This window comes from Anas acuta, chromosome 1 (genome assembly GCF_963932015.1).
Source record: "Anas acuta chromosome 1, bAnaAcu1.1, whole genome shotgun sequence".
Taxonomy (NCBI): Eukaryota; Metazoa; Chordata; class Aves; order Anseriformes; family Anatidae; genus Anas; species Anas acuta.
The window spans coordinates 152,007,681-152,032,403 of record NC_088979.1 but is presented as its reverse complement, the minus strand read 5'-3'; the positions used below and the strand labels follow the sequence as shown (position 1 = coordinate 152,032,403).

General features: G+C 43.6%; 1 protein-coding gene across 6 annotated transcripts in view; it reads left to right on the top strand.

Annotated features, from left to right (window-relative positions):
• The window catches only part of MRTFA (myocardin related transcription factor A), a 73,400-nt gene that overhangs the window by 24,094 nt on the left and 24,583 nt on the right, over nt 1-24,723 (top strand). For 2 of the 6 annotated variants that reach the window (XM_068667103.1, XM_068667086.1), the window contains exon 2: nt 22,383-22,448. In XM_068667103.1, coding sequence (XP_068523204.1) covers nt 22,442-22,448 — 7 coding nt within the window. In that variant the 5' untranslated portion in view covers nt 22,383-22,441. Of the gene's footprint in view, nt 1-3,905; nt 4,420-22,382; nt 22,449-24,723 lie in introns of those variants that run through there. The other 4 variants (XM_068667078.1, XM_068667073.1, XM_068667113.1 and 1 more) reach the window with 4 other exon arrangements.

The following is a 24,723-nucleotide window of genomic DNA, read 5'->3' as shown; positions in this document are numbered from 1 at the left end:
ATGCACTGCATTCCTGGGACCAAACTGCCCCTCCTCGCTCCCGGGGTTTGCAGATAGGGATTACGGGCTCCGTGTGCGTGTTTGCAGGGAAAGGCAAACTGACGGCTTGGATGAAGCCCAAGGAATGGGGTGGGTGGCAGAGTTTATATATGTGCTGGGGGTTGATTTGGCTCAAGCCGCTGTGTAAAGTTCACTTTGGCAGCCGAAAGATGCAGAGAGAAGCACTTTCAGAATTAGAGACAGTGAGGTAATGAGAAAGTGACATAGGAAAGGAAGTGTGGGGGGGGAGAGGAGGGCTCGAAATGCGAGTTGACATCATCTGATAGGTTTTCCAGCCTGTGCAGCAGCTATTTTTACGCTTCCAACTCACGGTATTTAGAGCTCAATGACAGCCAACTCGCCAGAGGTGGGGGTGCTGGTATATCCCAGCGTGGGCTGGGGGGCCGGGGAGCCACTCGGGAGCTGAGGCAAACATCCAGCTTCCCAGGCACGTCTGCTCCTCTTGCCTTGCCTTACACCTGCACGGCGCTGGTTTGCCTTCGGCTCATGCTTAATGCAGGGAGTGCCACCTGACTGTCCCCAGCTAGTTGAAAAGATCGGAGTGTGTGGGCTTTGGGCTCTTCCCGAGAGCCGGAGGAGCCAGCATGTGCAGTGAGGCCAGGCTGGTGTTTCCACCTCTTCCTGAAGGTCACTGGAGGTGGGAGGCGGGATTGTGGGAATGTCCAAAGCCAGCTCGCATTAAATAAATGGGATCCGTAGCAGAGGAGGTGTAGGCGACACAAGTGTCAATGTGAAGTCTATTTACTGGGAAGTATAAAATCAGTGGAGTCATAAGACAGCAAAGCTTTACAGTGGTGTAGGTGCAGCAGTGTGTTATTTTTCTGGCTTTTGTCTGCTTGCTAGAAATATCAGAGCTGGATCTGCAAATATATTGGGCTCACACTTTTTTTTTCTAAGGGTTCATATGGCTTAGACCTTGACTGAGATCTTCTCACGTTGTCTGAGCGAGCACCTATTGCAGCTGCTTGCCAGTTTTTAGCAGTACATTGTTTGGGTTTCATCCCTAAATTGTGTGTGTGCAGATCCTTGCAGGCACTGTGTCTTCTGGGAAGAGGGCAGGGGACCTGCACTGCGCTGCAGGGAGGAATGGAGGTGAAAGGATTAAAAAATGCACATTTGAAGTTGGAGCTGTCAGCAAATTTTCTGTCTGCTCATTAATTTTAATTTAAAGAGTACGCTAATTTTGGGGGGGATAAAGCTAATGAGTCAGTTCCATGTGACAGCTGAAGTGATGCAAAGTCTAACGCGTGTCAAGTCTCCTGGTTCCTCTCTCCCTTCCCAGCTCTGCTCCCCAGCCACCAGCCCAGGTGCCACATACGGGTAAGGCTGCCCAGTCGGTGGAACTGGCTCATTAGGGGACCAGGTGAATGTCACAACTGGTTTAAGGAGGCCGAGAGGAGGGCAGGAGAAAGGATTTTAAAGACCAAATATCCCGGGCAGGGTTAGAATTTAACTGGAGGGCGCTTCGCTCTTCGGCACTTCTCTTCCAGCACAAAACAGGGCTTTGAAAAAGCTGCTGCTTATCTCCTGTCTTGGCTTTTGAGGGTAGAGAAATGACGAGAAAGTTAGTGCATGTGTCCAAAACAGTGAGTAAGTAAAGATAACTGACATTCAAAGAAGAGTAGTGCATGCTATGCCCACGTGCTGTGCCCACTCGCAAGCCGTTTGTGCACCTGATGTTACGTTTTATTTCCTTGCGAGGGCAGAAACAGCAAAGCAGCATCTTGAGGGAGAATACAACCCACGGTCTGTATCTCATTTCACACTTGAAAGTCAGAGGATGCAAGGCTCAGTAGATGTCTCCAGGACTGGTTATGAAAATTGAGTTTGATGCTTTCCAAGCGAGAAAGCCGGGGAGATGAGAAATCAGTGAACATTGGACGTGTGTTGGAGTGGGTTGGTGCCACTTCTCCGGAGCAGCTCGGCAGCTGAAGCGTGCTGGATTCCTTACTTCTGCCGTGACAGACCTTCCCATCCTCCCTCTGGCCCATCCTTTTCTGGTTTGGATAATGCCTCCTTCCTTCAGACCACTCAGGAACGCTGTAGGACAGATTTGACGCCGTAGGACAAAATTACAGAGTATGTTGCTGAAGGAAGACAAGATTTACCTGGCTGCCATTCAGCCAGTCAGGTGGTTGTCTTTCCAAGCTATTTTCTGTGTAGGAAGAAAGAAAGGTAAGTCGGCATCCGCATCTGCAGCCCTGCAAAAAGACATTGAGGGGATCAAATCTTCATCAAGACGGAGCTGTCAGTGACAGCAGCGGAGGGTTGGTGAAGTCATCACAGTGCCCAAGCTGGCAATATGGTAGATATCACGTATTATTAGCTGCTTGGGGCCTCCGTTCTTCCAGTTCTCAAAGTTTGCTTCATCAGAGCTCGGGCGATGCCTTAGGGCTGTTAGGGCACCGCCTGGGTGGCTGTGACTGGGCTGGAGGGAGCAGCAGCTCCCACTGGCCAGGCTTTGCACGCCGTCCTGCTGGGTCTGAGGCCCCGTTTGGCAAGGCAATAGCAAATCTTTGACCTCTGTGGCTGAATCTTTTCGTTTCCCCCCTCCAAACGGTGCGTTATCAGAAAGAGCAGGACTCAGTCTGGCACGGGGTAGGTTTTGAGTATGGATTCTTGTCTGAGGGAAGGTGGAACTTTTCCAAGCAAGAAGAGCACTTCTGCAGGAGCTCAGAAATATCTTCTGCAATCTAGAATCATGGTTTAATAAACACGTAAAATTCACTATATTAATTTCTAGTTTGTAGCTTAAAAAGGTGTTAGATTGCTTGTTTGCTCTGGTGCTGCTAATGGCAGAGTTAAAGTTGTTTTCCAGATTTGGTTGAGCATCACTTGTTTCAAGGTTTCAGCTTCATTATTAAAGAGATTTTTTTTTTTTCTTGTGGCTGTTACTCCAGCCTCACTCTGTAAAATTTTGGTCTTGAGAGAGTCAGAACTTGAAGTGTAGACTGTTTTGGTGGGGTTTGGAGTATTCACCTTCTTGTTTTTGTAATGTCCATGTGGCTATCTTGCTTCAGGCTTGTAGGACGACGACAGTTACAATTATTATTTTTTTTCTGGGAAGATGCTGAAATACTTTTCACGTGTGTGTCGTCATTGGACAACTTTTTTCTTTTCTTCTTTCTTTCTTTTTGCTGAGACTTCCTTGTACCTGTTATGATGCATGCTTTGTGAGATCAGGAAACAGCAAAGCCACCGGCTGTCCTGTGTCCTGTGGAGGTGTGAGCACCTCCAGGCTGTCGGTAGGATGGAGCGTGCTCTTCCCTGGCCACTTCCAATTCCAGCACCGTGCTGCTGGTTCCTATATACAGAGACTGACGACCCAGTGACATCCAGCCATGATGTGCATTAAATAAGCTCCTGGTGAGACAGCCGCCTCCAAACAAGCACAGATTGTGACATTTTGGTGCTCAGAGGAGTGTTATTGACTGGGGACTGCTGAGCGTCTCCAGCTAGGTGTTTCTGCTGGGTTAAGAGAAAGGGTTTAGGGGAAGAGGAGGCGGCTATGTGTGCTTGTACAGCAGCAGCCTGCTGCTGCCTGGGTGTAGTCTCACACCAATGCATGTAAGATCTGTTTCCACACTGACCAGTTCAGCTTTCTCCACAGCCAAAATTCAATTTCTGATGGTTTAAGAGGGAAAAAAAGAAAAGAAAAGGCTGCTGCTCGCGGCGTGGTGGCGTGCTCCTGGCTTTGTGCGCGGCGCGCTCCCAGCGGGGAGGTGCAGAGAGGGGAGCTCTGCATCACATGGCAGTGCCTGTCTGGCAGGTGGCTGCAGGGTGAGGAGAGGAACCAACTGCTCACTATTTTGGGTGAATGAGGTTGGCTGTCACAGCCCGTGGCTCCGAGAAGAAGTCCACGCATCTGTTGATAAGCACTGCCCTGCACACTGGGATCCCGAATGCTTCCAGCCGCTTGCAGAAGCAGCGAAGCGTCTGTCCGAGTTTTGAGGTAGTAGGAAGAAAAGCTTTGCCAAGAGGCTTGCTGATTTTAATCTTTAGATGCTGGCTGTCAGGATCTGTCAGTGCCTGGCGTACCTCTGGGTTCCCGTTGAAGCACAGCCTTGGAATCGAGCAGGAAACTGAGTTTTTTTCCGGTTGGTGCAGTGACAGAAACCCAGTAAAGAGGGATCGTGGCTGGGTCTCTCGTGAGGATTAAGCACCCCTTCTGCTAGCCTGGAACGCCTCCCGTGTTGCAGACTCGGCCTTCAGGTCCAGGGATTTCCTCTAATATGTTGGATAAAGCCAAGACACTCCAGCCTGCCTATGTCGGGATTGTGCCGCTTGCAGAGACTGTGGCAAAGCAAGGGAAGAGCTGTTCGAGCCCCTACCAGGATTCATACCACAGCTTGCGAGAAGGTCAGCAGGCTCTGCTTTCTTTCTTCCTTTTAGGCACTGTGTAATTGGTTTGTGGGTTTGTGTTGTTGTTTATTTTTTTTTCTTCCCTTTCCCTTGCATATTGAATCTGCCTGCTTTTGCTTTTTCTGTCCAACCCGGGCAGTTGTCCAGATTTCGGGTTTCCCACTGGCTCCTCTGACCCGTTGTTCCTGAGGGCGCTCGTAAGCATGTCACAGGACGAGGTCAGAGCCCCGTGTGTAGGGACTTGCAGAGGGAAAGTTTCCTTGGGACAATTTCACTTGTGTTTGGGAACTTGTGGAATTCAAATTTCTCCTTCTCCTCTACATCTGTAAGGATCTTGTAAGCCGTGCTTTAAGGCCGATTTATTAAAGGTGCAAAGGCTTATTTTGGAGGGGCAGCTCTGTCCTGGAGGGGATAGAGTATCGTGTTTTAAGTTTCATTATGTTCCTGTTCAGAGTGTGGAAGGAGTGGGGTGTGTGTATCTGGATAAGATCCTGTTTCAGTTAATGGTGTTTCCCTGCAAATACATGGGATTTCTTACAGGGATTTGTCATTTCTGCAAAATTATGCAGACACATAGAGGTCAAGTTTCAGGGAGTTTCTTCTATGACAAGAAAAGCTTCTTCTATGAAAAGAAAAGACAATATGGAGGTTGCTTGCAAGAATGAATTTGAAGAAGAGCTGAAGAAGATGAGTACAGACAGTGACTCATTCACAGTGAGCAGCATAATAGATAGCAACAAGGAGGAAAAAATTACAGGATAGAACAGCAGAACATAACAAAATGCCAGTGACAAACACACACAAGGTATATTTGATCAGAAATAGTGGATTCACCTAAATGCAAGTGAAGTTTTAGTAAGGCCTTGCAGGAGTGACCAAAGGTGTCGAGCACAGTGGCCTCAGAAGTAAGGTGAAGGCTGGTTTAAAGAGTGAGTAACGTGATCTGAGGGGAGAGGAAAATAACTTCCAGTGACATTTTGGACAGAAAAGTAAAGAGTGGTCCGAGCTGAGTACTGAAAGCCGGATAGAGTAAGGCCGTGTTTGTTATCAAAAGACAGCCAGTGTGTGGAAGATGATTTTAGCAGTTGAATTTAGAGGATTTTTCTCTCGTGCAGCTTTTGATCTGCTGAGGTTGCCAAAGAAAACTGTTAAAGTTCTGTCCCCTGCTGTCATTCCCCATACCAAGCCCCGTTATCAGATACCAAGAGTGAGCTTTTTATTAGATTTTTAAATTATTACTATTTTTGTTGCTTGTTTTTCTTGGAATACTCTTCGTCAAGCAAGTGTGGAAAAGGAAAAGAGAACTGAAGCCATAGCTCTCCAATTAAAATTTGGGACTCAGTCATAAATCCACTGGTGTCAGCAGTATTCCCACATTACTTTGTCGGCTCTGGGGGCAAAGAACTGCAGCACATCAATCTTTGGAGGAAGAAAGAAAACAAAACAAAAAGCCCGAACTTGCAGCTGACTTGTTATTTGCAAGGCGTTCATGAGGCTTGTGGAAGGTGAGCACTCTGCTTTTGGATGTGCCAGGGTATGCCTTTCATACAGGCACTAAATAGCACAAGCTCTACGGTGGCATCGCTTGTAGAATGAGGAAAATGCAATTCTGTAGTACTTTCATCAACAGAAAAATAGGTGCTGCCATCTCTGGTGGAACCGAATTAAGGCCATTGAGTTCTTGTATATCTCTAAATAAACATAATAAATAAATATACGTAAATATAAATGATTGAAAAAGCTGTGTTAGCTGTGCAGGGTTTAGCAATTCATCAGCCTGCTCCATGTCTAATTCCTGATGTTCTAATACCAGTTGCAATGAGGAAGGCTACTTGCAACCAGCTACCAAACAGGAAGGGTAGGAAAGAGAAGTGGATGCTGCCAGTTTCTTTCATGTCAGAAGAGAAAAATAAAACACAACACGTTAGCTTCACTGCTGTTCCATTCAAGTCTCTGCATTCTCAGGACTCCTGCTGTATTTATCCTGTAGCATTCACCGGATTTTGCAGAGCCAAATCTTAGAGGCAGTGGAGGAGCAGATGCACTCGTGTGTACCCTTGCAAGAGCAATGGAAGTCAGGATTTAGTACTGAGCTAAATGAAACTGTAAGGACTGTTGTACCTCATTTTCGGCAAAAAAATGGGACAGCCTACTTTTCTTATCATGACGGAATTCATCCACTTCTCTTCCTCACTTTTTGCCACGCACAGGTGATGGGTGCCAGTCTGCTTTCTCCTATTAGTAAAGCCAGGCAAATAAAGAGGGGTCTGCATTATGCTGGCAATGTTCACTCCTGTTTGCTTCATGAATCTTACGAGAAGTGGCTGTCTGGAATAGCCGTCATCTTGTTTTCTTGCCTCTGGAAAACATGGTGCCCTACATTTGATTTAATGTGTTTTGTTTTGTTTTTTAAGTGGGGCTTGACATAATGAAATACGGGAACTGCTGAGCCTTTCCACACACAAATTCATTTGACATGGGGAAGTCAAAGGGCGTATGCGTGTTTTTTTCAAAGTATGTGTTGGGGGCAGCTATTTGTAAAATTCCTAGAATTCAGAAATCCATAAACATGTTTTCTATCAAAGAGTGCCTTGGGATGATTGAGTTTTCAAATACCAGAGCTCAGTTTGCAGTTCCTAGCCCACTTAACACAACAGTATGGTAACCTCTAATGAAAGATAGGAAGAAGGAATCGCAAGCTCTGGAAAATTTCAGAAAACTACCCAAAAGCTGATGAGCATTCATGAGTCTAGCTTAGAAGTAAATACTTCCAAAAGTAAATTCCAACCTCACCACCTCTGAGCAAAGTCGCTAGTCTTGAACTCAGCTCTTTTTTTTTTTTTTTTTTTTTGTCAAGTCCTTGCTTCAAAAATGTTCAATGTGACTCAGAGGCTGCCAGTGAAATTCACCTGTCTTTTTCCAAGATTTGTGTCTCAGGGCCCAGACACGAACAAGTTACTGCATGCCATCTGATCTGTGTGGTAACTGTGTGCACATTCTTGGTCCACAGCAAATGTGAGGTAATTTGAGTTAGCTTAGCCTTTGATTAAACTATTAATATCTGTTCAGTACTTTGAAGAGATCAGGAGTCATGCAAGTGCTTGTTAATGCATAGCTGTCTTCACGAGCGATCTAGGCCTCATTGTCATAACGCCTCCTGCAACCTGAAGGTGAAGCAGCTCAGTGGCCTGTGCCTCCCCCAGCAGAGGGCAGAAGAAGGTGCCCATGTGGACCTGGAAGCTCTGGACACCAAGGAGATCCCCAGCAAGAGGATCTGCATCTGAGGCACGTCACCGAAATGCAGGATGTCATTTATCTGTAGAGGTTGATGGGCGTCTTCCTGCTTCAGAACGGACCTGAAGCTGCTGTGGGAGATGGCAGAGTGGTGCCTCATGCAAATGCATGGGTAAGGAGCAGCAGAAACCGGGCACAAAACCTCACCAAAGCATCTCTGAATTACGGCCTGGTGTACCCCAAAATCCAGAATGATGTGTGCAAAGAGTGCTGTGGCACAGAAAGGCATAGAAATGTGTTGAATGTATGAAGGGCTTTCCTTGTTGCAAAGCCAGAGACACAGCTGGCATACGTAGTTAGACTCTGTAGCCTCGTGCTGCAACTAATTCTGCAAATGTGTGGCACACTGATTGTCACTGCATTTAAAAGGTAGGAGGTGCAATGAAGATAAGATAATGAGATAGTAAGGTGAAGTGGCTTGAAGTTGATAGTAAACAAGCAATTTATTTATTTTTTTTCTTAATTCCCAGCGTGCCTCATTCGATTGTGAAGGCTGGAGGTGTTTCAGGGTATGTGTGAACTTCATGACAGCAGTACCTAGTGTGGGTACCTTTGGGAAAGGGTTATCACCGAATGGCCAGTGCTTTCAGAAGTCAGTCCTTATCAGTGGAAGGGGCTCGTAGCGTTACCCGTGAAGCTGAAATCACGTATTTTTTTAGTCCTGCTGCTCTAATGTGTTTTCAGTTTTTATGGATATGACATGTTTTCCCTTCTTGCAGTTTACTGAACTATTTCTGTCAGCGTAATGATCCCCAGCTGTTGCTTTAGCCCTGGCTATTTTCATGCTGGGAATGGGAGGAGGAGGAGAGGGGCAGAGGCTAGCTTGTTTACCGCACTGTGATCTAATTCATTTTTCAGAAAAAGGTCTTTATAATGCTTTCTTTAGCCCAAAATAATGCTAAAAGGAAGGAGTTGTGGTCTCGGACTTACCAGAGCAAGGAGATATAAGGATTCAACACATGCAGAAATAAAATGAATAGAAAGTGGGTGTGGTGCAATGAGTGCAGCTGTTAATAGCATTTATGCGGACAATGCTTTGAACTAGTAATGATACCAAGTAAAATTTGCAGTAAGTACTTTGCTGCCCTATCAGCTGAATTTTCTTTGCAGTTGAACTGAGAGCTTCATGTTCATCAGCCGTGGTACTGGGGTATTGATATTCCCAGCAACTGGGAAACATTTTAATAAAGATTGGAAAAAGCAGGCATGATTTTGTAATTATTGCTTATTTGATAATTATTTGTTGCTTATTTTGTAAAGAAAAGATCTGTATTTACACTTTCAAACAGCAAATAATTGATGCTTAGACTTGCTGGTAGCTGTTGGAAAGCAGATGCTTTTCTGAAAACAAAATTGTGACGATGCTTAAGCTCAGCTTGCTTGTTTTGCATCCAGAAACAACTTCTGGAGTTAACATGCTTGTTCCAAGGTCTTGCCAGACAGATGTCACTGTGGCTCTCCTTCCCAAACAAGATAAGGGTCAGTGACAATTGCTCACGCTTTTCAGATCCGCATCAGGCTGCCTGTGTAAATCTAATTGTGGTCCTTCTGTCACCTATGAGATCTGTCACTAGTCACCTCAGATTTTTTGGCATTCTGTCACACCTCTAAGTCATCGATCAATTACTTAAAGAATATCTATAACACAAATAAGTGCCTGCTTTGGTGCTTTGATCTTTCCTTTCGTGCCCCAACTCCCATCTATCCAGACTTTTCTGAGCATTGAATTACTGATCTTGTCACCTGCTGCATCAATAAATTTTGATTCAAAATGTTAAAGCAACATATTTCTTGGCAAGGACCTCTGCAGCCTACAGTAGAAAATGGGATATGGCCCCTGACATAGCTTAGGTTTATCAAACAAAAAGATGCAGTGAGCCTGTATGGGGCAAATTCTGTCTTTTTCTTGCAGGAGGCCTCTCAGTGGATGCGTAATCTGCTAAATGGCATAACATGAAGCAGAGCTCATGGCTTTCTTTCTCTAACTTGTGCTAGTGGAGGTGTATGCAGTATTTTTTGCCCTAGTGGTATATAAAATTTACTTGCAACATCTCTTCCAATTTAAGAGCAAACCTGCAGTACCTGAAGTACCTTGCAATACAGGGATTATGAATAAGAGCTGCAAAATGTTTGCTGATCAGTGCATTCAGGGTTTTTCCCTGTGTTCAGTGAGATAAGTCTGTAGAAGACCTGGAAGAAGGCTTATGGTTTATATGGTATAGTAAGTGTTCTTCTAAGGAAACACGGATTTGAATTTGCTAGTCTGCAGTTCTCCATCTGAAGTTAAACTAAGTCTGATGAAGCTAGCAAGGAACACGTAAGAAAGTTGATAATAAGAGGATGTTCTACTTTGGGGCATGGATTTCTTCCAGAATTGATGGTGAAAATTGGTGAAATCCAGGCTTTCTGGACAGTGTCATCTAAATACAGCCTTTCAAAAGTAAGCAGCCATAAAGAAAATCTTTTGTAAAAAAAAAATAGCTATTTGAAAGTTTACAAAAGATTTGTTCATACTGATTTTTTTTTCTCTGTGGTAAGGGCAAGGTATATTGTGGCCATACCTACGGTGAGGTCTCCATCCCCAAAGGCAGCCAAAGCTTGTGGTGTCTGAGGCCTGTCGCCATTCTGAGGGGATTTCCCCAAACTTCTCTGCTCTACCCTACCAGCTGACACACCAAACATCTTTTTGGTAACCTTCCTCACCGAAACACTTTTCAGGGCACAAACATTTGTGGCACAGCTGAAAGGTGTGGGGAACTAACAGCAGGTGCCCTTTGGCTGACTAAAGGAAGAGACCCACTTTCACCTTTCTCTGTGTGGAGTTTTCCCTGCTTCATGCTGGTAACTATTTCCCTAGTATTAAATGGATATAGAATACAGCTGTGGGTTTTTTGTTGTTATTTATTTTTGGGGGGCGGTTGTTTGTCTATTTTTTGTAGTAATTGTGTGAGGTAGTGGCTATGTGCTTTAGTTACTTGCAAGTTTCTCAGCAGCGTGAGAAGCGTGAAGGCCGCATGTGCTCCCGTCACATCATTTGGTCAGTGCTGCGAGCGGCTTGCAGCCCAGCCGGCCCGTCTCACTTGTGGGCTTCTCAATCTTATTTTGGAGTTCCTGTCAAAATGCTTTGTGAGGCTTTTTTTGATGCTTTATTCTTCACTTTCACTTTCTGAAGCTGTCCCATCTGTCTGTATGATGCACACGTGGGGATGTCCTTCTAAGCCTGCCTGCAGCTCCCCTCCTTTCCCATGCTCAGATCTCAAACTGCCCCTTTTCAGAAGTGGAAGTTGACATTTTGGAAGCAGTTCCTAAGCTAGCAGTACCTTTGCGCCTCACTGAGTGACTGCTTTACTGCTGCTAATAATAGTTGTCACATTGACTGTAGGCAGCTCAGAACAAGGATCATGTCTTCGGGACTGACGTGTGACCGTAAAACTAACTACAGTGGTTTGCGAGCACTGTCACCACGGAGCTATCTCTGCTCCTCTTTGCTGCAGGGAGCAATACAAAGGAAATGTGTCTGCCCTTCACTAGCTTTTGTTCATTATATCAGCAAAAACCCACGTTTATTAACAGTTCTTCCAGCGTGTGTATTGGGTGTGGGAGAACCCGCTGCCGCCGGCAGTCTCCTCTGTGCCCTTCAGTAGAGCAGTGAGCCAGCAGCAACATTTTAAACATTTGCAGAATTTGTCCACCAGCCTGAAGTCAGTGGTCAGGCAGGCCAGTTTTGACTGCTGGGCTCTTGTAGTTAGCTGGTTGACCTGTTGCACAGAATTATATTAGTTAGGTTTTTATAGCTATGATGGCACTGAAGAAGCACGTTAAACCTTGCAGGCTGATTTGTGTTTAAGGCTGTTGATCTTCCTTATGAAAAAAAATACAAAGTGTCCTGCAGATCTCTATTCTAGACATTTGTAAGAAAGTGAATATTCAAAGAGAAAGGAAATAAAAAATGGTAGACGTGTATGATCACGGTTGAGCTTGATGGAATTTGATGTGCATTTTGTGTGTAATGTGAATTACACACACATATATATATAAATATAAATATATATGAATAAAAGCAGTATGTGATGTTTGTGTTGGGCAAACCCACCTTTGTCCTGTGGAATAACTGTCAGCACAACCACACAAATCTGAAGGGAGGAGAGAGGTGCTCAAACCAGCTAATTTAAAATCATATGGGCCCATTTTCCGAGTTCCCTATATAACCAGTTAATTACTTCTTCCGAAGAAATGTTGTTTTTGTATTTGAATCTGCATACTTCTAAGTCCTTTTTTTCTACCGCTTGTGAAAACACATTTGTTCCAATTTGCATTTGCTTTCAATAAACTAAACTTCTTTAGGTGGTTAAGAATCTGAGACAGTCTCGGAAATACAGAATTATTCCACATTTACGTGGAAAACCAGATAACACAGCTCATATGTCGAGGGATCCCAGCTGTTTGGGCAGAAATTCTGTGGTATCTTGCCCATTAGATGATTTCTGTGAAGGAAGCTCTGAACTTCTATCTGTAGAGGGTGCCCTGTGGTAGGGGGAAGGCTGAATCATCCGGCCGATACAGTCTCTGAGAAATGTTTGGGGAAGTTCTGGGCCTTGATCTGAGAGGCTGTTGGTACACTGGGGCTCTGTGCTGTAGCAGGAATTGCAGTATGGGAGGTGAGCTGTAAAGGAAATATATTAGATTGTGGCTCTTACTGCTGAAAGAGGCATGGAAAGCTTTTTCTCATCAATTTTAGTATTATAAATGTGTCTAATCAGTTGTGTTTTATGAACATGTCTTGACATTCTCTCAAGACTTGGGACTTTTTTAGTTTAATAGGAACACACAAACATGCATTATCACTTGAACTAAGAGTTTTGAATAATCTGAAAAAATCTTAGGCTTCTGATACATGTCTCTTTCATCTTCTGTATAATTTTTCAGAAAAAAAACACTCAAGCAACTCTGATGTCTCAGCTTTAAGGAAAATAACAAGGTTGGAGTGCTTTCTTCTTCTCGGCAGAGATACCTCTATCTTTACAAGAAAAAAATGCAAAGGTCACAATCATGTTTTCCCTTGTGCAGCTTGCCTTTTGTTCTGTCACATTAGTAGACAGCTGTAGATCTGATTGTTGGGATGTGTCTGCCCATTCCTTCTTTTCCCTTCATTTGTCCTCATCTGCCACATCACCTTAAGTTATCTTGGAGAATCTCTTTCTAGGGTCTTCTTTGCAAGGTGGTTAAGGGCAATGTTAGTTCCTCCTTGTTTGTTGTTTCACGGAAACATATAAATTAGTATAGACTGTGACTCAAGTTTACAGGGGAGTTGGGAAATTCTCTGTGAAGTCAGTTTTTTCCCCGCAAGGCTTCTCTTCCAGCTACATACAGCAACAATGGATATATGGATGGCATCAACAAGCACTGATTACAGCCAATATTTACTGTCTCATGATACTGGTGTGTCAATTTTAGGTAGACCTTTCCACCTAGGTATTTTGTTACAGGTCATCTTGTTGGATCACGCATGGTAGCCAGATTCCATAGAAGTGGATGTGTGCCTAGCTATTCACATGCTTGGTTTTCACCTAACCAGTAGTTCTGGGACTAAAGGATTTTATAAGATTCATTACCTTCCACAGGAAGAAAACCAACTTTTCCAGTTGTTAAGCTCATTGCACACTTTCATGTGTTGCATATCTTACTAAAAATACTGGGTTAATTTATTGAAGTCCCATTTTAACAGCTGGTAAGTGCTGAAATGGACTATTAGGTGTGGGCTGTTAAGAGTGGGCTTCTATGCATTCGATAGAAAGATGTATGTACTGACAGTAATACATTTATCTGATTCAAAATTTTAGTATTAAGGAAAACAAAGCTTGCATCTCATTTAAAAGTAGCAATGATTAAAATTGCATTAAACCCCCTACATTTTATGTTTAATGGAAATGGCAGGAGTTTAAACAAATTATGAAGGAAGAATGTAAAGGCAAATGCTGTAAAATGCACAGCAACTGCTAGCATTCTTTTTAAACCAACATAATAACAACTGTGCAAAATTCAGCATAACTTTTGGATCGCAGTAATAATCAAGTTTTGCATCTATTTGGAGTCATATATTTGAGCAGTACCCTTGAAATAAACACGTACAATTGTATGCAAAGTTGAAGACTGAGATTGTAAACTTCTGGGACTATGGACTGGTTCTTCCTTTTTTACCTGTACATTTTACCACCCTACAACCCCAGTGCTGTCTCCAGCCTTTGAGAAGCACCAAACAAGAGTAATTATTCTGTTCTGTCTTGAGGTTAGATCATGTTATGTTGTTACACTTTGACCATGCTACTGTTTTTGCCTGTTTTGTAATGTTATGTGGTTGCAATACTGAAATTGCAGTAAATGGTGGCTTTGCCTTCTAGATACATTTTAATACAAACATTACTTTGATTTCTACATTGTGTCAAATTTGATATTGAAGCCTCAGAAATGACCTGGTGAGGTAGCTTTTTTTTTCTGTTCAGCAGTGTGAGGATGAAAATAGATCCTTGTGCTTTTGGCTGTGTACTTGCTTCTGATTCCATATTCTTCTGAGACCAGTTTCTTCTGCAGGTTTTAGATTCTGCTAAATTAGCTGTATCAAAGAATCCGCATTTGTCTGTCCCCAGTGAAAGAGCTACTTAATGTCTCGTAACGTGCACTCACTAAAAGATAATACATGCAAGTATTCCATCATCCTTTGAAAACATTCTTACAAATGATTCCAATTTCATATTTCTCTTCGAACAGCAACTTCCCAACAAAAGCTTTCAAAGGGAGCATTGCCTTGTAGCTGTGTTCTGTTTCTAGCAGTCCAATCCAGTCCTTTGGGACACGGTCACACAGATGATGCATCTAGTCCATCAGCAGGCATGTGGGAGCTGGATGTCATGTTAATGATCTTATATTACTCAAGAACACTTTGAGCTCTAAAAAAATGCAGAAACTTTGAAGAGTATGGTTTTATCAAGAAACCAGCCCTTCTTGTGTTGAGTGTGAGTCAGTTAATTTTCTCTCTTCCTCCTCTTTGTGTTTTATATGCCCAGTCGAAATGGCAAACTCGCCCCTTTTCTATACTTTCCAGCTGCTTTAAAAAGCTTCTGGGCATTTGAAAGCTGAAGGCTTCTGGGAGTGCTGGATGAAAAAAAAATGTAGTGTTACATGACCCACATTACATCCCTAGATTATTACTAGCACAGCTACTGTGAAATATTTTGAAAGTTGTGGCTTTAGAGGTGAAAGATCTGTTCCATTTTTTTAAGAATTGTATTCTTGTTCCCATTTGTGACAACTTCTCGTGCTCTCCAGAAGATAAGAAAGAAAAGGTGGTTGTGAAAAAAAGTTTCAAGTCCTCTGTGCTAGATCTGGCTTTGATGAAGCTGTATGGCTTTCTTGGTTAAACCTCCTCAAATATCGTCCCTGTTGGACAAGCAGAGCAGGGTAAGGAGTTCATCAGTGTTCATAAATATTCGCCAAAATTACATGAGACACCTGCCCATCTAAGCATATTGCAGCAGGATGTGCTGATTTCTACAGTGCTGCTAAGAAATCCACTTGAATCATTCATGTGATTTGCAGTAAGGAACTGCTCCCGATCCTGGCTTTGTTTCCTGTTCAGGATTTGCTTCACAGACCTCCCCTTTGGCTACGGGGAGATGGATCTCAATCCTGCTTCTCACAAAGAGGAGACCACAGCATGGGTATCAATAAATGGCTTTTGCCTCTAGTGGGAAAAGCTCTTGTGACAGTTGGAGATACTAAACCAAATTCTCTTCTTCACCCTCCTGGAGCTCATTTTCTCCGTGGTATGGTTGCTAAGGAAGAGATGAGGAAACTGCTTGCATTTTAATAGCAGCTGTTGTTGCTACAGTAGAGAAAAGAGGTAGTGGAATGTGAGATAGCCTCAAATAGTAAAGAAATAAACTTCTGCTTAACTGTCCCTTTGCTCAGGCTCACTCCAAGCTATTCTTTAAAATGCATTCAAATGAATGTGACCACGTGGATGCTATTCCCAACAAGAGTGGCTGCTTGCAAATTGGGAGGATCAGCTGTGCACTCTGCTGCTTCTCCTTCACCCCGCAGAGGGACGTGAATTTTTGGCATCCCCTTGCCTGGATAGCAAACTGCCATATAATCCCTGCAGTTTGGGTGTCATTTACAGTCTGCTTCACTTAAATGCTTCTCTGTTAACTGCACAGTCTGCTTAAATGCAAAGCCAGCGTGTGTTCCCCATCAGCAGTTAGTGGATTAAAATGCTGTTAGGCTCAGAAAATTGCCTTTAAAAAAGGCCCCCAAAGTTGGCTTTTCTTTGTTGGTAATTACCATTCTAGCAAATTCTGTGCGATGGGGTGGGTGTTGTCGACCATGCAAGAGGCAGCTCTGAAAAAAAATTAAATTGTCAGCCTCAGCAATGTGAGAGTCATTTTCAAAATTCATTTTGACCATTGTATATTCAGTCATTGATCACTAACTCTTATAGCTGTATTCTTTTATAGCTTCTTGTTGACACCACAAATGTTCTGTAATACTAACCACCCTTTGCTGCCCCAGTCCAGAAAGGTTTTGCAATTGGAAGTCAGCAGATGCTGCTCTTGCTGGTGTCTGAACCAGAGTCTAATCTGGCTTCCCCTTGAAAGGGCTCATGCAAGACAACATTTGTTTTGTAAGCAGACATAGCTGAAAAAAGCTCAGAGACCATTTTTGGTGCAAGAGGTAGGTTTTCTTACTACATCTCCAAGGGATTGAATTCAGTCACAGAATGATATAACTTCCAGTGAAACCAATGGTTAATGTGCTGCATGTTCCAAAGCTCAATTTGGCACTGGCTAGTAGTCAGATGGGACTATTTAATACATCAGAATCTGGGAAAAAATTGTCAACGTAATTAAAATGGCTGTTGCTGGCTGAGTGATGAGTGGAAAAGTGGCTTCACCTTTCAAAGCAGCATTTGGGCGGCACTGTCATGTTTAAGTTAGGGTAATGCAAAGAGCTGTAATGATTTTCTTAGCTGAATATCCTGTGATATTTAAAGACTTCTTTTATCATTGCATATTACAGTAAAGTTGGTTGGATATCGACTGTTGTTTTGGTGTAGCGTTGTTATAGAGATTGTACTGAAAACTTGAAAACTGCATGTGTGGGCTGCAAATGGTGGCCTGGTGCCACCTTGCCTTTGGCCGTGGTCTCTGACCCTCACAAAGGAACTGAATCAGACCTTGCCAGCGCTGAGGCCAGTGAATATTCTCCTAGAAGATGCTCCTGAAAGGTGCTGGTGAACTAAGCGGCAGCTTTCCCTCCCAGCTCAGGCTGCGTTAGTGCTTCCCTGTGAGTGAAGTGATGCTGTAGCTCTGGGCTTTCTGATAGGGTCTGCAGAGGTGCTGAGCGACTTATGAAGAAAGGACCATGACCCTTTGTAAGCATTAAAGCACACGGTTTGCTTTTTACTGCTTTTACTGATGCTTGCACTTTCCTCAGCCTGGATAATGAAGTTGGGCTAATTGCACTTTCTCCTTGCTAGTTTCTCTAGCCAGTACATGGCGTATCGCTTGGGTTACGAGAATGATTTTTTAGATCAGGCTAGCTGCTTTCACTGAATTAAAAACTGGATAAATCACATCCGTGAGCATCCAGCCTAGCCAGCTGAGGTGCAGGTTATGTCTCAGGGCTCCTTGCTCTCTCCCTCATCGTCCTGGTATCCAGTGGGCCGCAGCAGCCGTCCTCCCCGGGCTCCTCACGGCTGCTCGGGCTCTCACTGTCATAATAACCCCTATAGCAGTACTTAAGCATCACCTTGCTTTGGGCAACTGTGAGGATTTTGGGGGATTCCTTACAAGAGAGGCGTTTGCAGCGATGTGGCCGCTGACTGGCCCCAGGTGCTACATCGGGATCCAGCGCGTGCAGGGCCTCACCACAGGCCGCAGTTCAGAGCTGTGCGCTTCTCGTTGCCGGGTCTCAAAAAAACAGGAAATGCAAAATATTTTTTAAATTTGTTGTTGTAAACTTGCCAGGATATGTGACATAGTCTCTAAGACAAGGGTAGTTTTTTCTCGTTAAGATGTTGAGATGCTGAGGCTGCAGCTGGGTTTCAGCAGCAGCCCTGGGCACACCATTAAACGTGAAGCGTGGCTCAGCAGCAAAGGGCTTTCGGGCACGTGTGTGTAAAGGCAGGTCTGCTGCTGATTTAGATGACAGGCTGCAAAAAGCAACTTCGCTCCTCGTAAATATTTGTTCTTGCTTACTGCTGGTGCACCCCTGCACTGTGACTAGAGCTGTGGCCTAAGTGTCCATGTGGGTGCAGCCTCCATATGTTAAGCACGTGCTTAACGCAGCGGGCAGTGCCTATGGGTTCAGTGTTAACGCAGTTCTACGTCAAGACAAACAAAAAATGAGCACATCTTGCTAAATTTCTTTAACAGTACAACTCTGTTGGTAGTAGCTGTATTGCTGTGTTACTTGCCTGTTACTACACACCCACACAAATGCTGCTTTAACCCTCTTCTAAAGTGCTGCCAACAGCCCTCTATACCATCTTCCAGATTGCTCTGGAATGTTTTAGAAATTCTTGAAAGAGTTCATTAAAGACCTAGAAGCCTTGTCCAAACTTTAATTATATTTCAGAGCTTTTCATTCTTGTGAAATAAATCAGTTAGTCCCGTTTTCGGGCGGAAAAATCAGACAAGCATATGAAGCTTACAAAATGTTTCATGGACCGGGACACAAGTTGAAGAAAAGAGGCAAGTAAAAGAGTTCCCGTGTGGAACTTATTTTCCAGCCTGCAGATATACACTCTTCTTTATATGACCTGATTTCTTTCGAACTTGAAAATTAATTTAAAGTTAAAGTATGGGGATAAAGGAAACAGAAGGTTGTTGGTTTGTGATTGAAGGACTTACACTCCAGCCTGTCTTTGAGTAACTGAATTTCTCTGGTCATTCTAGACCTTTGGCTGAGCTCCACGTACAACAGCCTTGGATTGGCTCTTGGGACATCTGTTAATCTATATATAGGCTTCACACACTTGCACACGTAAACAGGTGATCTCCTAAATATACAAAATGGTGTTTGCAACTCCAAGTGCTTATTTAAGCCAAAATGAATTCAGGACTGAACTGAATTAAACCTTTTTGCCCTCCTCCCAAAATAAACTGTGTTGGGACAAAAGTGCATTATGTTCTGGTAATAACTTCTGCTTAATATGTAATACATTCACGAATCCCAGGAATTACTTAATAGCTATTAAAAATATCCTGAAAATGACCTTTTACCTATTCTTTAGCTTAGTCCTCTTGACAGTTGCTAGTTTTTTGTTGTGAAGGGACATAGTGTTTAAAAATAAAAGGTGCATATAATGACTAGAGAAAACGGGTAGTAGATGGCAACTGATATAGAAATAAGCTATATTTAGAAAAATCATAAGGGAAGCTTAAGTCAGGAAGTGAGTTTTAAGCCATTTGATGAAGTCTGGCTGGCTGGCTGACACTGATTTCTAACAAATCTGGTGACAGCAGGGAGACTCGGAAGAGTGAAAGAGAAGTAACATTTTGCACTGCTAGTGAAAAAGTGTGAGTGAGTAAAGAGTACGTAATCTCTTACCAGTTCTAGGGAAAAAAATAAAGAAAATTTGATAAAGAATTTGAATAAGAGGAGCAGTAATCATGCTTGCAGCTTTTCAGTTTTAGAAGAACAGGTCCACTCAAGTACAATTTTGTTGTTTTGATACTAGAAATTTGTTTTTTAGGGGTTTTGCCTGTGTGTAATAGACTTTTATGAGGTCTCTAGCTTAGTAGTGCAATACATTTGGGTTTTAAAAAGTATCTTTGGATGTAATGAAGTAGAGCTTAAATGGTTTAAGAACTGACTCTAATCAAAGAAAAGAGTTTCTAGTTGGGATCAGCCCAGCGTGGTCTGGAAGCAAGTGCAAGATGACTGCTGGTAAAGGTGTGGATGGAACAAAAATTAGTGGAGGCATAAATAACCTTAATGACAGTGAAAATAAAATGCTTTAGATCATTTAGGCAAACTGAGATAGTTGGGCAAAATGCGCATAAATACAGGTGAGTGCAGAGTTATGCACCAAGGAGCAAAAAATGCTGGCCACACCTATGTGGGGGAGTTTTTCTCTGGAAATCTTCGACTCTGGGAGGGAAAAGGTAAATAAGCTGTTGAGGTAAGTGGTAGGTATAGTTGGAAAAAGTAGGGAAAGTTGGTGGTCCTGGCAAGTAAATAACACAGCGGCAAACACAGCTAGAAAATACCTTGCTAGATGTGTAACTGGGAGAAATGAGTAATACTGAGATTATCTGCATGTAAAGTTGGGGTGCGAGATGCTCTAGGTCTGTGCCTGGTCTGTGTACATTTAGTGAAATGTGCTAGTTTAGGGTATCGAAATGAGCCCCTCAAATGGCTCCAGAATGACAAAAACGCCACAGAGCGAGAGATTTAATGTAGTTACCTGACAGGGCCGAAACCCTGCGTGCTGCCTGCTGCTGCTGGGAGAATGAAGTCTCACCCACTCTTGAACCTACTAAACCAAGCAGAAAAGTGTTCACGGTTCTGGTCGGGGTGTGCTGTCACGTCAGTGGGTCCAGCCGTCAGTCAGACAGAGGTGAGAGCTGATGCGGGGAGTGAGATTCGGCTGCAGCAAGCTGCTTGCTCAAGGCCGTTCCCTTGTAGCCATGCTGCTGGGGTACCTGCAGTTGAATCAGATCAGGTCTGCCATGGTCCCACCCATTCTTTTGGCGCTGGTGCTGCATAGATGTGGCAGCACCTGCTTCGGCTTTTGATGGCCTCACGACGAATCCAGCAAACGAAGAGCTCTGTGACAGCCGTGAGACTGTGTCAGCCCTCATGCAAGCGCAAAAGTAGGAGTGAGATTGCACGGCTGGGTGGGAGGAGGAATTGGGGACTACCACTTCTGTTTGCAGTTTCACAGCCAAACTGAGGGCCTGTTCTTCCCCTCTGCATTCCCTCCTCCTCGCCGGGGCTCTTGGCTGATCCCTCACAGGATTCGTGTGGTGCTCTGCTCTAGCTCACTCCCTCTCTCCCTTCCCCGTGGTGAAGAAAATAGTTTCCTGCCTGGGATGCATGTGTTGAGAAATCCTCGTTTGGCTCAAGAAAGTGAAGAGAGGGAACTTGGTTGCATGCTGTACACAGAAGTGCCTTCAGAGGTAGGAATTATATTTGCACTGTCATAAACTTCAAAAAAAGCAATGTCAAGAGCCAAGGGCAGCTGACACTAGACAAATCCAAGCATTTAAGTGCGGGCGGTTAGCCACGGTGCAAGCGACCACAGAAGAGATGGATTTTACATCTCCTGTCAACTTCTTGTGAAGACCAGATGCCTTACTGGAAGGGGTATCTCCCTCAAAAGAAAAACTGCAAATAGGAGGTTTAAGGAAACAGGTAAAATGTGATGATGTATGTAAGTAGGTGAGGTGGCATCTTCTCTGGAAGTTTTTGATCTCTGCTTTAGGGAGTGTACAGTATAAATTCGGATCTAATGTCAGAAATGAATGTATTAGACAGAAAAAAATAACTGAGAAAGGAAGCATGAGGGTTATAATAAGATGGTTTAGTTAGCAGAGCAGTTTTGTTCTTTGGTGGTTCTACTACATTTGTGCAGACCTCTGTTATGTGGACTATACAACAGGCATAAACGCAACAGGGAAACTGAAATTTAAACATGGAAGAAGCCATGCCATTAATTTTATAATGTTTTCTGTTGAGTGTACTTAGGAGCTTAGGCTTGATTGCAAACGGGATTCAGTGAGTGTTCATTCAGGTTGTCCCAAATCGATGTGTCTGTGCGTTTGTGTGTGTGTGTGCACCGCTCATGGGATTTTTCCTTTGGCTTTACGAGGTCCCTTTCATATGGAAGTTGTCTTTGACTGTTCGTAAGAACGATCTCGAGAATTTTACTTCAGTTGTATAGTTTAAATGGAAACTGCTGTTCTAATCTTAATGTGGAAATAATCCAGTCATTTGCATTACAAAAAAATAGATAACTGTATTTCATACAGGTAACACATGCTCCATAGCACTCAAAGAAATTGGAGACATACTAGAGATAAGGGATCACTTTTGCTGGGGAACAAGGACACTTGCAGATATGCCCATGATATTTCACTTTCATTACATGGTTCTGAAGGTGGAAGGATTTCAGTGCCAGGAAAGGCAGTCAGCCTTGTAATTTAGAGAAAGCTTAATGACCAACAATTTTGTCATATCAATTTAATCTGTAATTAGAGTTCTGAGGAGTCATTAGCAGGTGGGGTGTCGCTGCTTTTCCTGGTGGCCTGTCAGACCAACGTTTCTCTGTGTTTGTTTTTGAATGCTAATGGCTTGAAATAACTTGGAGCTGTAGAAAGAATTGAGAAACAGGCCCGGCTTTGCGGATTTTTATCACCCTGCCAAGACCCTTTGCAACTTCCTCTCCTTGTTGCCCGCAGCAGAATACGGAAACCTCGCCGCTCACGGCCACTTCTGCAATTGCGTGCTGCAGGGGAGTTGGGTGGGAGGGAGGTCTTCTCATCCTGCTGCTCGCTACTGCCTTGGCGTCCAAAGGAGAGAAGAAGATGCGTTTGAAAATGTGTCCTCTGATGTTTCTCGCACTGATGGGTTTCCTTCTCTTCCCTCTCTCTGCTGTTGTGCAGTGCTGCAGTTGAAGCTCCAGCAGCGACGCACACGGGAGGAGCTGGTGAGCCAAGGGATCATGCCGCGTGAGTATCACTTAAACTCTTTCTCTTTTTGTTATTATGCTTGTTTTTTGAGTCGGGACTGGTTTCACAAATGATGCGAAAGATCAAATTCTCCGTTCCTGGATGAAAAACATCACAGAGAAGAGCCCCACCCTGTTACACTCAACGTTGTCCTTCGGAGGCGTTGGTACTCTAGGTGTGGGGCCACCTCTGATACCAAGGAACAGAGTAATGGCTCCAAGCGTACCCGTACTCCAAAACAGCTTTTGAATTTGATCGTAGTGAAGAGTCTTCTGGAGACCATGCTATGTTTGAAGTGTCTGATATTCTTGACACATGCTGATAATCACTCTTTTAACAGGCTTCCTGCCTTTGCAGTTTCTGTTCTTGTTTGTCAGCTCTGCAGACCTCAGAGGCAGTTCTAACTTTGTGTGTAACATATTCCATAAACCTGGTCAAAACTGGCAGCACATACCAGATGTTAACCAAGGGACCATGTTTTATGTTTGTAGCTAGAACACGTAGCCAGCAAGGGACTTATGGGCATCAGCCAGTCCCCTTCTTGCAGGGGAAGACTAAGTCTGCAGAGCCAGAGAATGTTAATATACGTGTCTGTGTAGACACATTGGATATCCCTTAATGTTAAGCTTTAGTAAATTCTCTGTCAGTTTAGCACAGGAGAAAAGATATTTTTTTTGTTTCCCACCCCCCACACGCACTTCTGAGCTGAATGACTTAGAGGTAGTAACTCGAAGGAAGACCAAAGAGCAAGCATTTAAGAGTTCCTCTCAGTTTCACTTAACAGCTTCAATAGAAGGCAGAGGCTCAGGTAAATGTTTTCTTCTTTCAAAAACTTCCCTCCTCCCCCACTTCACACACCTTATTTGAAGACAATGTAGTAATGAGTTTCTCGTTCCTTCTATTTTTGGGGTGTACACTGTAATATGACACAGTGATGTGACTTAGGCTTTGCTAATGTCATAAGGTTAGGCTGTCAGCTCTCTCTTTGAATGAAGAGAACCTGTCAGCACCCCTCTGTCAGCTGAAGTGGCTCTCTGGAAGGTAGTGACATGCTCAAGATGTTTCTGGGACCCCTATTTAAAATTCTGTTACCAAATTAAAAAGGAAGGATTGACCTGTCTGGATGTAGTACATCACGTTTGTCTTATTTTCACCTGGGGAATTCATATACGTGTTTCTACAGAATACACTTATTTGCTTTTGGATGAAAGATTAGTGTCCCAGTGGCTGTGTGCTTTTGCTAATGTTTCCCAGAAGCAAATATTCCTAAATGTTCCTGACTTCTTTGTGGTCTTCTGCTGTAGGTGGATATGTATGCAAATCTGTATTAGGTTATGTTTCGTACTGGCTTTCTTCAAAGCGTGGCTGGCCAAACTTGTGATTCCCGAGAGGGGTCTGTTTTACAGGCCCTTTGAAAACGATGCCCTTTCAAGTAATTCAAGTAAGGCACCCAGAGTAATTAGTCAGTCTTAAATTTGCTTAAAATACAGCCTAAATAATGAGTCTTTGCAGACTTGTACCCTTCATTGCTTCATTTATGTCTCTTACATGTGAATTTCATGACAGACCAAAGAAGAATGCTCAGTGAAATATCATTGCGAAAACATTGGCACCACATTAAAAGGTTCTTTCTTCAGCGAAGAAAAAACATTTTAGCAGATCTGCTCTAAACATGAGTTAAAATTATTCCTCTCCAAGCCATGGTATCATTTACCCATACCTGCCAACTGGAAATAACCACACATAGGGAAATGTTTAAGCCATTATTTGTCTGGGCCGTTTTTAATGAGAAGATCAGATGTGAGACGAATTGTGATACTTAAAGCAAAGTCCCATTTTTAACCTGAGAAGGACAGGAGATGACTAAGGGCCCTGTTCTTTCTGAAGGCATCTGAGTCACAACAGCTTTGCTCCTACTTTCAGCCGTTCAGAATAGACATTTTACCTTTCCACTGAGAATGTGCAGGTCTCCTGTACTCTGTCATGTCTCTACCATGTAAACCCTGTCTGTGAAAGCATTTATGTACTTATCCTGTTCCGCTGTCATCTGCTGCTATACATAGTGATCGCGGACCCCATGTCTCCCTCTTGAGTTCGTTACTCAGGAAACCAGCCCTGCTCAGCCCTTTATCAGGATTTAACAAAAACTAAAACTGGGAATCCAGAGGATGATTTGGCGCTGAATGAAATGGGCTGGCGTGCTCTCTCCACGGGAAGTGCTGGTTGGCTTCTAGCCTGTATTTCCCATCTGGAGAGCCTTATCATGCCTGAAAGA